Source organism: Macaca nemestrina, chromosome X (assembly GCF_043159975.1).
Source record: "Macaca nemestrina isolate mMacNem1 chromosome X, mMacNem.hap1, whole genome shotgun sequence".
Taxonomy (NCBI): domain Eukaryota; kingdom Metazoa; phylum Chordata; class Mammalia; order Primates; family Cercopithecidae; genus Macaca; species Macaca nemestrina.
The window spans coordinates 111,856,712-111,873,407 of record NC_092145.1 but is presented as its reverse complement, the minus strand read 5'-3'; the positions used below and the strand labels follow the sequence as shown (position 1 = coordinate 111,873,407).

The 16,696-nt window shown below is 48.3% G+C and overlaps 1 protein-coding gene across 2 annotated transcripts; it reads left to right on the top strand.

Annotated features, from left to right (window-relative positions):
* The first annotated feature begins 1,027 nt into the window (after positions 1–1,027).
* EB (EBP cholestenol delta-isomerase) lies at positions 1,028–8,263 on the top strand. Of its 2 annotated transcripts, none has more exons than XM_011761845.3 (5): positions 1,028–1,134; positions 2,916–3,298; positions 6,555–6,591; positions 6,716–6,846; positions 7,780–8,263. In XM_011761845.3, the coding sequence occupies exons 2-5, from the start codon at positions 2,974–2,976 to the stop codon at positions 8,001–8,003; spliced, it is 717 nt and encodes a 238-aa protein (XP_011760147.2). In that variant the 5' UTR covers positions 1,028–1,134; positions 2,916–2,973; the 3' UTR covers positions 8,004–8,263. The 2 variants fall into 2 exon arrangements, with proteins under 2 accessions (XP_011760147.2, XP_070944911.1); XM_071088810.1 differs by lacking the exon at positions 1,028–1,134 and adding an exon at positions 1,610–1,744.
* The last annotated feature ends 8,433 nt before the right edge of the window (positions 8,264–16,696 follow it).

Below are 16,696 nucleotides of genomic sequence, written 5' to 3'. Positions count from 1 at the left end.
TTATTGTCAAATAAAAGTAGGAAATATACAGTAGGCTTCTTCTTCACTGCTCAGAGGCGAATAGGAGTGAGTGAGGAAGGGGGCACAGCATGGATAAAGGTTTGGAAGCTGGAAACCATGAAGAGAGAGCAGACTGTGATTGGTTCATGGTTAGTTTATGATTGTTTGATTAGATGAAGAGCCTGAAGATGGCAGGATCCTGGTCCTGCTTGGTTTGATTAGGGCAGGGACAGATTGCATAGTTGGATGTGGGGGAGGCCTGATTGGCTGGAAAACTGAAGGATCCCCATTCTGATTGGTTGCTCTGAGTGGGACACAGAGGAGAGAAAGCAAGAGAGATGAAGGGTTGGTGCCTATTTGTCCTTAGGACTGAGGGTTGTGGGTTCTAATTGGATGGGAGGTCTGGGATGGATCTGGATTCTGATTGATTGCTCCATCTGGGGACCCACTAGTGGTTAGGCGTTTGATTGGCTTTTTAGAACTGGCACACGGAGATTGAGGGTCTTCATGCCAATTGGTCAGTAGGACTGAGAGGCCTGGGTTCTGATTCATTCTTCTGACCTGAGGTCGGGAGAAGAGAGAATGACCGCTGCTATTAGGACTGAGGAGTTCTGAGCACTGAAGAGCTGGGGAGGGGGTGGTTGCAGTGTATAGCATGTGATCTTCCTGTAACAGTTTCTTTGCATCATGCTGAGGGTTACTCTACTTAGAAAAGGGCGGAGGTGAAAGGATGCAACGCAACGCTAATTTCACCAGCGGAAGAAGAGGATACACACCTTAATGAGTCCCTGTTTTGATCGACTGATAAGGGAATGAGGAAATTGAAGCCAGGACTCGATGCAAAGTGGCTACGGATCCAAAACGCCCACTAACCTTGGCCCGCCCCAGTCTCCACCCCAAACCTGACTCAGGTGAAAATGGCGCCATGCGTGGGGGCGGGGCCAGCGGCACACAGAGAGTGCCCATTGGTTGGGAGCGGCATGGGCCGTCTTCTTCGCTTCACCATTGGCCCGCTCCGTCAGGCAAGAGAACCCAAGAGGGGATGAGCCCGAACTGGGGAAGTGACAGAGCGCGAGAGCCAGCCTAGAGAGGTCCCGGAGCCCGTGTCGGAGGCCGCTGCCATCGCGCGGCTGGGTGAGTGCCCTCCACCCGGCCCCCTGCTCCCTCCCCTAGCTCTCCCCGGCTACGCGGCCAGCCCTTGGCGTGCCAGCGCGAGACCGTTTGCCACCCTCCCCACCCCCCCACCGCCCTCTGGCGCCTGAGCTAGACCCCCAGCTACCGCACGGTTGTCCGGACGACAGAAGATCCGCCTTCTCATTGGGCAGCGGGATTGGAGGGTTCTGGTTCGGGCTTTGTGTTCCGTTCTAGCGCTGCACGCCAGACACCGCCCTTTCCAAATCCGTCTCTTCCGTGCAGGTTGACGGCGTTGCATGCTCTCGCGGGGAGGCTCTGGCTTTCCAAACGCTGGCACCGAGGGTTGTAGCTCTGATTCGTTTTCTTTCCTCTGTCCCCCAGCCTCAGTTTTCAGAACTGCGTCGGGGAGGGAATAGCTTTTTGTTGAACGGTGCAAGACGCTGACCTGTGCAACGGGACCTCGCCTGGTTCCTGTGTCTCTTACCAAACCATGACCCCGGAGCACAGGACTGGGTTTGGTGGTCGTGAGCAGTTTGTGACCCTTGAATGAAGACACCAGGACTGGTCCTGTATATCCCTCGCCAGACTGACCAGGGAGAGCTGGGATCAGGTGTTGTTCCCATGTGCCTCCCACCAGACTTTGACCCCTGAGGGCTGAGACCGGGACTGTTTCTACCACATCATAATATGGCTCCTAGAGGGCTGGAACAAGCTTTCAGTCTTTCTGTGGCCTTATATTTCAGTTATGTTCTTTTTCTTTTCTTTTTTATTTTGATACAGAGTCTTGCTCTGTCGCCCAGGCTGGAGTGCAGTGGCCTGATCTCGGCTCACTGCAACCTCCGCCTCCCAGGTTCAAGCGATTCTCCTGCCTCAGCCTCCTGAATAGCTGTAACTACAGGCACACGCCACCACACCCGGCTAATTTTTGTATTTTTAGTAGAGATGGGGTTTCGCCATGTTGCCCAGGCTGGTCTTGAACTCCTGAGCTCCAGTGAGCCACTCGTCTTGGCCTCCCAAAGTGCTGTGATTACAGGCGTGAGCCACCACGCCGGGCCTTCTTTTTTAGAGGCAGAGTCTCAGGCTGCAGTGCAGTGATGTGGTCACTGCTCACTCCAGCCTTGAAGTCCTGGGCTCAAAGCGATCCTGCCTCAGCCTACCTACTAGCTGGGACTACAGGCGTTTGTCACCACACCCGACTGATTTTATTTTTTTAGAGAGAAGAGTTACGCTAAGTTGCCCAGGCTGGACTTGAATTCCTGGCTTCAGGTGCTGCTCCTGCATCAGCCTCCCAAAACACTGGAATTACCAGCCACAGTGCCTGGCCTTTAGTCATGGTCTTAAAACAAAATGTAGGCCGGGCGCGGTGGCTCACACCTGTAATCCCAGCACTTTGGAAGGCCCAGGCGGGTGGATCACGAGATCAAGAGATCGAGACCATCCTGGCTAACACGGTGAAACCCCGTCTCTACTAAAAATACAAAAAAATTAGCCAGGCGTGGTGGCAGGCACCTGTAGTCCCAGCTACTCGGGAGGCTGAGGCAGGAGAATCGTTTGAACCCGGGAGGCAGAGGTTGCAGTGAGCCGAGGTTGTACCACTACACTCCAGCCTGGGAGACAGAGCAAGACTCCATCTGAAAACAAAACAAAACAAAACGGAATGTAATTAGAAGTGTTACAGTCCTGTCTGTTAACTGGTAAATTCGGTCCATTTACATTTCTTATGATAGTAAACTATTTGAATTAGATTTTATTATCTCATTCTGTGCTTTCTATTTGTCCAGGTGTTTCTGTTCCCTGTTTTGTTTTTTTTTTTTTTCCTTCAACTTCCTGCCTATCCACATGCAGCCATCAGCCCACAAAGACATGACTACCAATGCGGGCCCGTTGCACCCATACTGGCCTCAGCACCTAAGACTGGACAACTTTGTACCTAATGACCACCCCACCTGGCATATACTGGCTGGCCTCTTCTCTGTCACAGGGGTCTTAGTCGTGACCACATGGCTGTTGTCGGGTCGTGCTGCGGTTGTCCCACTGGGGACTTGGCGGCGACTGTCCCTGTGCTGGTTTGCAGTGTGTGGGTTTATTCACCTGGTGATCGAGGGCTGGTTCATTCTCTACTATGAGGACCTGCTTGGAGACCAAGCCTTCTTATCTCAACTCTGTGAGTCCTGAGTTTTTTCATGTGCTGTGGAATGGGATTTGCTGGGCAGGGATTGGCTTGCATGTTTACCTATCCACCTATTCTTCTTCCATTGATTTATTTTAAATTTTTATTTAACCTTTTAAACAATTTATTATAGGCTGGGCACGGTGGCTCACGCTTATAATCCCAGCACTTTGGGAGGCCGAGGCGGGCGGATCACTTGAGGTCAGGAATTTGAGACCAGCCTGGTCAACATGGCAAAACCCCATCTCTATTAAAAATACAAAAATTAGCCAGGCACGGTGGCTCACGCCTGTAATCCCAGCACTTTGGGAGGCCGAGGCAGGCAGATCACGAGGTCAGGAGTTCAAGACCAGCCAGGCCAAGATGGTGAACCCCATCTCTACTAAAAATACAAAAATTAGCCGGGTGTGGTGGCACACGCCTGTAGTCCCAGCTACTTGGGAGGCTGAATCAGGAGAATTGCTTGAACCTGGGAGGCAGAGGTTGCAGTGAGCCAAGACCATGCCATTGCACTCCAGCCTGGGCAACAGAGTGAGACTTTGTCTTAAAAAAAAAAAAATTATTATGTATTCTTGTATTCTTCTTCTTTTTTTTTTTTTTTTTTTTTTGCCCTTCTCCTCCAAAACTGGTAGATAACTTATTTTTGAGACAAGGTCTTGCTGTGTTGCCCAGGCTGGAGTGCAGTGGCATGATGATTTCTCACTGCAGCCTCTAACTCCTGGGCTCAAGCAATTGTCTTGCCTCAGCCTCTGCAGTAGCTGGGACTATACTATAAGTGCACACCTCTATGCCTGGCTAATATTTTCACTTTTTTGTAGAGACAGGGTCTTGTTATGTTGCTCAGGCTGTTCTTTAACTCCTGGGCTCAAGCAATCCTTCCACCTCAGCCTCCCAACATTCTGGGATGACAGGTGCGCACCACTGTGCCCAGCATTATTTAACTTTTTTGTTGCATATATATTCACATGGGTCAAAAAAACATTTAAAGAGATTTGCAGTGAAAATCTGCTTTCTATCCACCAAGTGTCCCCAAATACTGTTAGGCACTGTTGATAGTTGTTTATGTTTCTTTTCAGTTTATTTATACACATAAGTCTCAATTTGCTCAATTGTAAAAGGGGGATAATAGTAATATATGTAAGGTACTTAGAACAGTGTTTGGCAGTGTTTGGCAAACAGTGGTTGCCATGTAACTGTTCACTATTATTATTATTATCATTATTTGCACTTTCCCCATTTTACACAAATGGTAACGTGCTGTATATACGTCTTTTTTTTTTTTTTTGAAACAGAGTCTCGCTCTGTCGCCCAGGCTGGAGTGCAGTGGTGCACTCTCTGCTCACTGCAAGCTCTGACTCCTGGGTTCATGCCATTCTCCTGCCTCAGCCTCCCAAGTAGCTGGGACTACAGGCGCACACCACCATGCCCAGCTAATTTTTTGTATTTTTAGTAAAGACGGGGTTTCACCACATTAGCCAGGGTGGTCTCCATCGTCCTGACCTCATGATCCGCCCGCCTTGGCCTCCCGAAGTGTTGGGATTACAGGCATGAGCCACTGCACCCAGCCATGTGCTATATATACTTCTAATCTTTTCTCTTTTTCTTTCTTTCCTTACAAGAAAACCAAAGAAGCCATTTTCTTTTTTGAGACGGGGTCTTGTTCTGTCACCCAGGCTAGAGTGCAGTGGCATGATTATAGCTCACTGCAGCCTTGAACTCCTGGGCAGTCAAGCAATGCTCCTGCCTCAGCCTCCCTGGTAGCGGGGATTATAGGTATGTGTTACCCCACCAAGTTATTTTTTTTAACAACTTTTTTTTTAAGAGACGGGGTCTCACTTTGTTGCCCAGGCTGTTCTCCAACTCCTGGCATCAAGTGATCTGCCCACCTCAGCCTCCCAAAGTGCTAGGATTACAAGCGTGAGCCACCACACCCGGCTGCTTTTTTCAATGAGGTCACTCCTCATGATTTCATAAAGAACTTTTGAAGCATGGACATTATACAGTTACTTGACTTGTCTGGTATTTATGGGCATTTTCCCTCAATCTTCTGCCATTATAAACAAGGCTGGGTGCAGTGGCTCATGCCTGTAATCCCAGCACTTTGGGAGGCAAAGGCGGGCAGATCGCCTGAAGTCAGGAGTTTGAGACCAGCCTGGCCAACATAGTGAAATCCCATCTCCACTAAAAAATCCAAAAATTAGCCCAGCATGGTGGCAGGTGCCTGTAATCCCAGCTACTCAGGATGCTGAGGCAGGAGAATTGCTTGGACCCAGGAGGTGGAGGTTGTGGTGAGCTGAGATCGCGCCACTGCACTCTAGCCTGGGCGACATGTGAGACTCCATCACAAAAAAAAAAAAAAAAAAAAAAAAGATTACAGGCATGAGCCACTGCACCTGGCTGGTCAGATGTTTCTTAAATTTCAATCATTCCAGTAGATGTGAGTGCTATCTCATTATGGTTTTAATTTGCTTTTCCTTAGTGACTAATGGAAGTTTGAACATCTTTCATATACTTATTGGCCATTTAGAAATTCTCTTTGTGAAGAACCTATTCAAGTCTTCTGCCTGTTTTTATATTGGATGGTCTTTTTCTTTCTTTTTTTTTTTTTTTTTTTTTTTTCTGAGACAGGGTCTCACCCTGTTGTCTAGGCTGAGCACCATGGTGCTATCATAGCTCACTGCAGCCTTAACCTCCTGGGCTCAAGACATCCTCCCACTGCAGCCTGGGACTGTAGGCACGTGCCACCACGTCCAGCTAATTTTTGTTATGTTTTGTAGAGATGGGGGTCTCACTATATTGTTCAGACTGGTCTTGAACTCTTTAATGCAAGCCATCTTCCCGCCTCAGCCTCCCAAAGTGTTGGGATTACAGACGTGAGCCATCGCACCCGGCAGTCTTTTTCTTACTGATTCTCTGCTCACTCTTTTATTCACTCCTCTGTTCACCTACATTCTCTCTCTCTCATTGGCTACTTCACTCACTCCATTATCTACACTTGCCTCCTTTTATGCCACACACATTTCTTGAGTACCAATCACAGCCACACTGTTTTGTGTCAGGCTTTACACATACTACCTTGTTTTAGATAAATAAACCACTAGAATCCAAACAGTTACCCCATTTCACAGATGAGGAAGCAGACGCATGGGAAGGTTATGAAGTCTGTCTTCTTGCAGGGACCCCCAGCTGTCACAAATGTGTGTTCCTTTCCCTGCTTTTATTCTTCATGTCTCTCTCTTCTTTTCTTCAGGGAAAGAGTATGCCAAGGGAGACAGCCGATACATCCTGTAAGTGTTTGCCTCTGTCAGTGGAGACTGGCATTGGTTTTGGTGGGGTGGTAAGTTACCCTAATGGGGTAACCTGTAGGAAGAGCAAGCCGATGCCAGTGTCCCCTCATACTTTCTCCTGCAGGGCTGACAACTTCACAGTGTGCATGGAAACCATCACAGCTTGCTTGTGGGGACCACTCAGCCTGTGGGTGGTGATCGCCTTTCTCCGCCAGCATCCTCTCCGCTTCGTTCTACAGCTTGTGGTCTCTGTGGGTAAGGAGAGGGCACTAGAGGGGTACTGGGCACTAGAGGGGTTGATGGGAATCCACAGACACAGGTGCATCCCTGTGGGTGGGATCTCAATGGTGCCCTTCCAGGGGTGAGTCAGACTGAATGACAAACCTCCTGAGGCTCTGGAACAGCCATGCCCTTCTCTGAGCCTGTACTCTCAGGTGGGGAGGGTTCATTTTTCTTCCTCCTCCTCCTTCTCTATCACAGAGTCTCTTGTGAAGGTTACATGAGGTGGCCCAGGGTGGTAAGAAGCCCCTGGAACTCCAGGATCAGGACTCTGAGATCCCTTCATGTAAGATTCAGTCATCTTTTTTTAAAATAGGGTCTGGCTCTGTCACCCAGGCCAGAGTGCTATGGGCTCACTGCAACTTCCACCTCCCAGGCTCAAGCGATCTTCCTGCCTCAGTCTCCTGAGTAGCTGGGACTACAGGCATGTGCCACCGTGCCTGGCTAATTTTTGTATTTTTAGTAGAGATGGGGTTTCGCCATGTTGCCCAGGCTGGTCTCAAGCTCCTGAGCTCAAGCAATCCTCCTGGCTTGGCCTCCCTAAGTACTGGGATTACAGGCGTGTGCCACTGTTCCCAGCCTCAGTCATCTTGTGTTATTAAATTGTTAGCTTTCTTTAGTTCTAGAGATAGGAGTTATCTTTAGTCCCAGAATCCTAAGCTGTCTTGGATTCGAGGATTTTGAACTTCCTTAAATCTGAAGGTGTGAGCTTTCCTGAGTTCTGAAATTCTTAGCTCTCTGGTGTCTGGAATCTCACTTTTCTGATTTCTCGGATTTTCAGCTCTATGATTTCAGAATACTTAACTCTGAGACCTTGAATGATGACTTGGAAAGTGCCTTGGAATAGAGAATTGGGGAAACTGTTACCTTCCTCACTGGGGCTTCTCTTTCCCCTCCTGCCGCCCACAGGCCAGATCTATGGGGATGTGCTCTACTTCCTGACGGAGCACCGTGACGGATTCCAGCACGGGGAGCTGGGCCACCCTCTCTACTTCTGGTTTTACTTTGTCTTCATGAATGCCCTGTGGCTGGTGCTGCCTGGAGTCCTTGTGCTTGATGCTGTGAAGCACCTCACTCATGCCCAGAGCATGCTGGATGCCAAGGCCACAAAAGCCAAGAGCAAGAAGAACTGAGGAGTGGTGGACCGGGCTCGAACACTGGCCGAGGAGGAGCTCTCCGCCTGCCAGAAGAGTCTAGTCCTGCTCCCACAGTTTGGAGGGACAAAGTTAATTGATCTTTCACACTTAGGCTCATGGGTGGGCACAAGAAGGGGAATAAAGGGGCTGTTTGAAGGCACTGCTGGGAGCCATTAGGACACAGATACAAGAGAAGCCAGGAGGTCTATGATGGTGACAATTTTTAAAATCAGGAAATAAAAGACCTTGACTCTTAACACTGAGAGATCCTTAATTACTAACCCCAGAGATGCCCTATGACTGACCCCACAGATCCCACCATCATTCACTTATTCCAGACCCCCATCAGCATCATATAGACCTCCCATCTCTGACCTCACAAACCCCTATCACTGACCCTCCTCCCAGACCCCATAACTCACCACACAGACCCTATCACTGGCCCCACAGTCCCCTTGTCTTAACTCAAGCTACCATAACAAAATGCCACAGACTAGGCTTAAACCAGAGAAATTTATTTTCTCATCGTTCTGGAGTCCAAGATCAAGGTGTCAGCAAGTTTGACTTCTCCTGAGGCCCCTGTCCATAGCTTACAGGTGGCCACCTTCTCACTGTGTCCTCACATGGTCTCTATGAACTAGCATCCCTGGTGTCTCTGTGTGTCCAAATTTCCTTTATTTATTTTTTTATTTTAGTTATTTATTTTTTTTTTTTTTGAGACAGAGCCTAACTCTGTGCCAGGCTGGAGTGCAGTGGTGTGATCATGGTTCACTGCAACCTCTACCTCCCAGGCTCCAGCGATCCTCCTGCCTCAGCCTCCTAAGTAGCTGGGACTACAGGTGTGCAGTACCAAACACGGCTATTTTTTTTTTTATAGCAACGGAGTCTCACTATGTTGCCCAGGCTGGTCTGGAACACCTGGGCTCAAGCAATCCTCCCACCTCAACCTTCCAAGTAACTGGGACAACAGGCACATGCCATTATGCCTAATTTTTTTTTTTTTTTTTTTTTGGGGGGGGGACGGAGTTTTGCTCTTGTTGCCCAGGCTAGAGTGCAATGGCACGATCTTGGCTTCACAACCTCCGCCTCCTGAGTTCAAGCGATTCTCCTGCCTCAGCCTCCTGGGTAGCTGGGATTACAGGCATACGCCACCATGCCCGGCTGATTTTGTATTTTTAGTAGAGATGGGGTTTCTCCATGTTGGTCAGACTGGTTGCGAACTCCCAACCTCAGGTGATCTACCCGCCTCGGCCTCCCAAAATGCCAGGATTATGCCCGGCAAGTTTTTTCAATATTTTGTAGAGATGGCATCTCTCTATGTTGCCCAAGCTGATCTCAAACTCCTAGGCTCAAGTGGTCCTCCCACCTCAGCCTCCCAAGTAGCTGAGACTACAGGTGTGAACTACCATGCTTGGCCCAAATTTTCTTTTACGAGGACACCATTTGACCAGCCTGGGCAACATGGTGAAACCCCATCTCTACAAAAAATTTTTAAAAATTAGCCGGGCATCATGAGGCCACAATGGGAGAATCATCTGAGCTAGGGAGGTGTAGGCTGCAATGAGCCATGATCATGGTGAGACCCTGTCTTAAAAAAAAAAGGGGGGACGGAAGGGGGTGGGCACCAGTCAGGCACAGTGGCTCATGCCTATAATCCCAGCACTTTGGGAGGCTGACACAAGTGGATCACCTGAGGTCAGGAGTTTGAGACCAACCTGGCCAACATGGTGAAACCCCGTCTCTACTAAAAATACAAAAATTAGCCTGGCATGGTGGCACATGCCTGTAATCCCAGCTACTTGGGAGGCTGAGGCAGGAGAATCACTTGAACCCGGGAAGTGGAGGTTGCAGTGAGCCAACATCATGGCACTACTGCACTCCAGTCTGGGCAACAGAGTGAGACTCTGTCTCGAAAAAGGCAGGGGGCACCATTTGTATTGGATTAGGCCCACTCTATGAGCCCCATTTTAACTTAACCACCCCTTTAAAGTCCCTATCTCCAAATATAGTCACATTCTGTGGTATTGGGGGTTAGGGCTTTAACATACGAATTTGGGGAAGACACAGTTCAGTCTATAACATTCTGTTCTCTCTGGCCTCCCAGAATTCATGTCCTTGCATGCAAAATACATTCACCCCCATCCCAGCAGCCCAAAACTCTCTTCTGTTTTTTTGGAGACAGAGTCTTGCTCTGTGGCCCAGGTTCAGTGCAAAGGCACGATCTCAGGTCACTGCAACCACTGCCTCCTGTGTTCAACTGATTCTCCTGCCTCAGCCTCCCAAGTAGCTGGGATTACAGGCATGCACCACCACCCCTGACTAATTTATGTATTTTTAGTAGAGACAGAGTTTCACTATGTTGACCTGGCTGGTCTTGAACTCCTGGCCTCAGATGATCCGCCCACCTCGGCCTCCCAAAGTGTTGGGATTATAGGCATAAGTCACTGTGCCATAAGCCACTCTGAAAACTTAACTGAGTCTAGCATTAACTTTAAGTCCCAAGTCTTACCTAAATATCATCCAAATCAAGTGTAAATGAGACTGGAGGTATGATTCATCCTGATGCAAAAATTCTCTAGCTGTGAACCCGTGAAACCAGATAAATTATCTGCTTCCAAAATTCAGTGGTAGGACAAGCATAAGCTAGATAGATATTTCCATTCCAAAAAGGAGAAATCAGAAAGAAGAAAGGGATCACAGGCCAGGCATGGTGACTCACGCATGTAATCCCAGCATTTTGGGAGGCTGAGATGGGAGGGTCACTTGAGCCCAGGTATTTGAGACCACCCTGGGCTACATGGTGAAACCCCGTCTCTACAAAAAACTAAAAAATTAGCCAGGTATGGTGGTACACTCCTATAGTCCCAGCTCCTTGGGAGGCTGAGGCGGGAGGATTGATTAAGCCCAGGAGGTAGAGGCTGCAGTGAGCCCTGATCTCACCAGTGCACCCCAGCCTGCGTGATAGAGCGAGACCCTGTCACAGGAGAAAAAACAGGGATCGCAGTTTCCAAATAAGTTTGAAACCGAATAGGGCAAATTCTATTAGATTTTTAAGGCTTGAGAATAATCCGGTTTGGCTCTATGTTCTGTCCTCTGGGCCCACCAGATTGGGGGCCCCACTTTCCTGGTTCACTGGAGAGGTGGTGTCTCTCCCGGAGCCCTGGGTGGCAGCCTGGCCCACTGAAACAGAGGAGGCCTCTCTGCCCTCTGGAACTGAGGAGGAGACAGCTCCACCTTTGGGATCGTTCTCCCTTTTTCTTGAAGTATAATGCATGTTCACAGCCAGAAAGCTCTGTTGTCGTGTCCTGTTGAATCCCAGAAGTCCTACAGTCTTCTTTCATTTTGTCCCATCTCTGTCCTCTTTAGTCCCAGCTGGCCGTGTTCCTGCTGGTATTACCCATCTCTATTCCTGGCTTGTGCCAAGATGGCTGATTAGGTCAGTGAGTCACACCCATGATCTCTTTGTGGCATGATTGTTTAGCCACACCCTTTGTCTTCTCACCAGAACACATTCTCAGCTTTTGCGGTATTGGATAGGCTGAGAATTTTTTTATCTTCACATTCGAGTTCCCTTCTGCCTGACAATTTCTTTTTCAATTTCTCTCTCTCCTCTTGCATTCCACTAGAAGCAGCAAAGAGGAAAAGGCCGCATAATACGCTGCTTAGAAATCTCCTTAGCTAAATCTCCCAAGTTCACCTCCCACAGGTTCTACCTTCCACAAAACACTGGAACACAATTAACCAAGTTCTTTGCCTTCCCTCCATTTTCCAATAACATATTCCTCATTTCCTTCTGAGGCCTCACCAGAAGCACCTTCAACATCCGTATTTCTACCAGTAGCCTTCAAGATAATTGTCTTAGTTGTTTGGACTGCTCTGACAAAATACCATAAACTGCGTAGCTTATGGGCAACTGATATTTATTTCTCACAGTTCTGAGGTCTGGGAAGTCCAAAATCAAGATGTTGGCAAATTCAGTGTCGAGTGAGGGCCTGCCTCCTCACAGATGGCCCCTTCCCTCTGTACCCTCACATGGTGGGAGGGTAGAACTCTGGTCCCTTCATCCCTTATAAGGGAATGACCTAATCACCTCCAAAAGGCCCCACCTCCTAATATCATTACACTGGGAATTAGGTTTCAACATAGGAATTGGAGGTGGGAGGGACACAAATATTAAGACCATAGCAGCAACATAGGCTTTTTCTAACATGTACCTCAAAACTCTTTCAGCCTCTACCCATTACCCAGTTCCAAAGCTACTTCCACATTTTTAGGTATTTGTTACAGCAGCACTCCACTTCCCAGGACCAAAATCTGTGTCAGTTTTCTAAGACTGCTGTAACAAAATGCCATAGACCTGGTGGCTTAAACAACAGAAATTTATGTCCTCACAGTTCTAGAGGCGGAAAATCCAAGTTCAAGGTGTCAACCAGTTTAGTGTCCCCTGAGGCCTCTCTCCTTGGCTTGTAGATGGTCACCTTCTTGCCATGTCCTCACAGTCTTCCCTCTGCCTGTGCATGTCGGTGTCCTAATCTCTTCTTATAGGGACACCAGCCAGATTGGATTGGGACCCGTGCTCGCCAACCTCATTTTAATTTAATCACCTCTTGAAAGGCCCTATTTTCAAATACAGTCACATTCTGAAGTATTAGGGGTTAGGGCTTCAGTATGAATTTTGGGGAGATATAATTCAGTCAGTAACATCGCTCTGTGCTCACTCCACTCACTCCCCAACACAGATCTTCCATCACTCACCCCATAGACCCTCATCACATGCCCTGATTACTCAGCCCACAGATCCCCCTGCATTGCTGCCACATGGACCCCACCAACACCCACCCTATAGACTTCCCATCACAAACCCTAAAGATCCTCCATCACTCACCCCACAGGCCCCATCGTGAACCCTGCATATTCATGTCATTCACCTCACAGAGCCACATTACTCATCCAACAGACTCCACCCCTGGATCATTCAGCTTATTGGCCCCTAATCACTTCACTCACTCTACTGACTCACTCATCACTGACTCCACGGAGCTCTAATCTCTCACCCCACTGACACCCCATTACTAACCCCACAGGTGACTCCCACTCATCTCACAGACCCTCCATCTGTCACACCACAAAGCCCCCTCACCTTACAAGCTAGCAAATCAGCACCCCTACAGACCCCCAGTCATTCTTCCACCCCACAGATGCCCCCATCACCCCACAGATCCTCATCAGTCGTCTATAGATTCTTCCATTCCTCAAAGACCTCCTTCCCTCCCCCTACAGACTCGCCCCACAGCCCCCATCATTAATCCTACAGAATCCTGTCACTCGCCACTCAATACCCCATCATTCACTCTACAGGCTCCCCATCACCCTACAGACCCCGTCACTACCCCAAAGATCCCTATTATTCAGTTTATTGTCCCCCGATCATACCTTCCAGAGGCCCAATCGCTAACCCCACAGACCCTAATCCTCCCCTGTGTTAGTTGGCTCTGCCTTCCATAACAAAACGCTATAACAAAAAGACCAAGTGGCTTAAACAACAAACTTATTTTCTCACAGTTTGGGAGGTTGGACAGTCCAAGGGCAAGGTGCCATCAGGGTTGGTGTCTGGTGGGGCTTCTCTCCTTGGCTTGCAGATGGCTGCCTTCTTGCTGTGTCCTCATGTGGCCCTTTCTCTGTGCACTCATGCCCAGTGTCCCTCTTCTTATAAGGACACCAGTTCTATTGAATTAGGGCCCCACCCTTATAACCTCATTTAACCTTAATTACCTCCTTAAAGGCTCTATTTCAGATATAGTGATACGTTGAAATATTGGGGGCTGGTCCCCCTGATATTAGGGCTCCAAACCTAATTTCGGTAGGAGGACATCATTCAGTTCATAACACTCCCTATCACTCACCCCACAGATGCCACAGCTTTCACCTCGCAGAGCCCCCAACACTCCTACCGCACACATTCCATCACTCAGCCTCTTGGCTTCTGCTAAACCGCCCCACAGACATCCCATCACTAATTCCACAGAACCCCCATGACTCCTCCCACATACCCCATCAACTCCTAAGATACCCATCACTCTTCCTACCAACACATATTCATCTCATAGATTGCCCATTATTGACCCCACAGAAACCCCATAACTCACCACACAGACCTTGACCCCATCACTCACCCCCATAGGCCCCATCACCCCCAAAATCTTCATTCTGAAGATCCCACAACTCACCCCAGAAGCCCCTCGTCAGTCACCCCACCAACCCCTATCACTGACCCCACAGACACACCACTCATCCTACAGATGCCCTTTTGCTAACCCTATAAGCATCCCATAACTCCCCTTGCAGAACCCATCACTCAACCCACAGAGTCCATCTCTCATCCCACAGACCCCTTATCACTCACACCACCATCCCATCTCTCAACTCATGATCCTCCACCATCCACCATATACACCCCATCACTCACCCACAGATGCCATCATTCACCCCTCAGATCCCCATGACTTACCTCATAGTCCACCTATCATGCACCCAGACTCCCATCCACCCCAGAGATCCTCCGTGACTCTCCCCACAGACCTCCTATCATTCACCCAACAGACACCCCTCACTTACTCTACAGACCACCATCACTCATCCTGCAGTCTATCATTACCTTATAGACCCTCCATCATAAAACAGTTGGGTACTTGAGAAGTTTTGAAGAGATGGAAAATGATAAATAATAAAACCACAGATACCTATAGACTGGCTTCAGGTGACCTGTGTAAGGCTGGGCAGCAGTGGCTCACGCCTGTAATCCCAACACTTTGGGAGGCTGAGGCGAGCAGATCACCTGAGGTCAGGAGTTCAAGACCAGCCCAGCCAACATGGTGAAACCCCATCTGCACTAAAAATACAAAAAAATTAGCCAGGCGTGGTGCCAGGCACCTGTAATCCCAGCTACTTGGGAGGCTGAAGCAGGAGAATCACTTGAACCCAGGAGGCAGAGGTTGCAGTGAGCCGAGATTACACCATTGCACTCAAGCCTGGGCAACAGGAACAAAACTCTGTCTCAAAAAAAGAGGACCTGTGGACTTCAGTTCAAATCCTGGCTCTGCTTAGGCCTACAGTATATAGCTCTGGAGAAGTGCCTTACCGTTAAGGTCAAAGCCCTGCATGATCTCACTCCATTCTCACCTCATCTGCTGTCACTCACCTATCATTCACTGTACTTAAAGGCATACTGACCTCCTTGCTCTTCCTCAGACACAACAGGCATAGCCCCAAGTTCCGTCCATTGCACTGCCTACTCTCTGTGTCACTACCCACTTTGACCTTGAGCTTGTTTCTTCCTGGCTTTCAGTACTCTAATCTGTAGAATGCTTAGAATAATAACACCTACCTGCTATGGTTCGAACGTTTCTGCCCTCCAAAACTCATGTTGAAACTAAATCTCTATTTTAACAGTATTAAGGAGGTGGGAAATCCGACTACAGTATTTGAGAGATGGGACCTTGAGAGGTAATTAGGATTAGATTAGATGAGGTCATAAGGGTGGGGCATTAGTGGTTTTCTAAGAGGAGAAACAGATCTGAGCTAGCAAGGTCAGCCCCCTCACCATGTGATGCCCTGCTCTGCCTCGCCACTCCACAGAGAGGCCCCACCAGCAGAAGGGCCTCACCAGATGTGACCCCTTGACCATGGACTTCCCAGCCTCCAGAACTGTAAGAAATTCATTTCTTTTCTTTCTTTCTTTTTTTTTTTTTTTTTTTTTTTGTTGTTGTTGTTGTTTTTAGAGACAGGGTCTCACTCTGTCACCTAGACTGGAGTGTAGTGGTGTGATCACAGCTCACTGCAGCCTCAAACTTCTGGGCATAAGCAATCCTCCTACCTCAGCCTCCTAAGTAGCTAGGACTACAGGCATACTGCCACGCTCAGCTAATTTTTAAAATTTTTTGTAGAGACAGGGTCTTGCTATGTTGCCGAGGCTGGTCTTGAACAGGCCTCAAAGCAATCCTCCCACCTCAGCCTCCCAAATTTCTTTATAAATTACCCAGTCTTGGGTATTTGGTTACAGCAATAGAAAAATGGACTAAGATACTACCTCATAGGGTTTTTATGCAGATTATAAGAATTAATTTATGTAGACTGTCTAGCATACACTTTGTATTTGTTGAATGGAAGAATGAATAAACAAAAAAGAAAGTTCTCCCCAGAACTATGGGAAGGACCTCCTTTTTGATATTCTTGCTTCCAGTATCTTTCCATCCAAGGCTCTCCCCCGGACCAAGACAGAGGCATCTGACCACATCATACCCCTGTCTAAACCTTTGTCCCAGTGCCCTCAGGATCGATTCCAAACTCCAGGCTAATGGTTTGCACATCCCACCCTATGATAAATGAAAAGCAGACTCTTACTCCTTGTCTCTATCAGAAAATCCAGCAGTGCTATAGGTGATTTTGACTCTAAGCACATGGGGCAAGAGAGACATGCCAATAATCCTTTTCTGGCTTTCAGAGAAAATCCCCATTATTTATACCTTCTAAAAGTAGAGATATCTATCTAATATTTTTTTTTTTTTTTTTTTTTTTTTTTTTTTTTTTTTGAGACGGAGTCTCGCTCTGTCGCCCGGGCTGGAGTGCAGTGGCCGGATCTCAGCTCACTGCAAGCTCCGCCTCCCGGGTTTATGCCATTCTCCTGCCTCAGC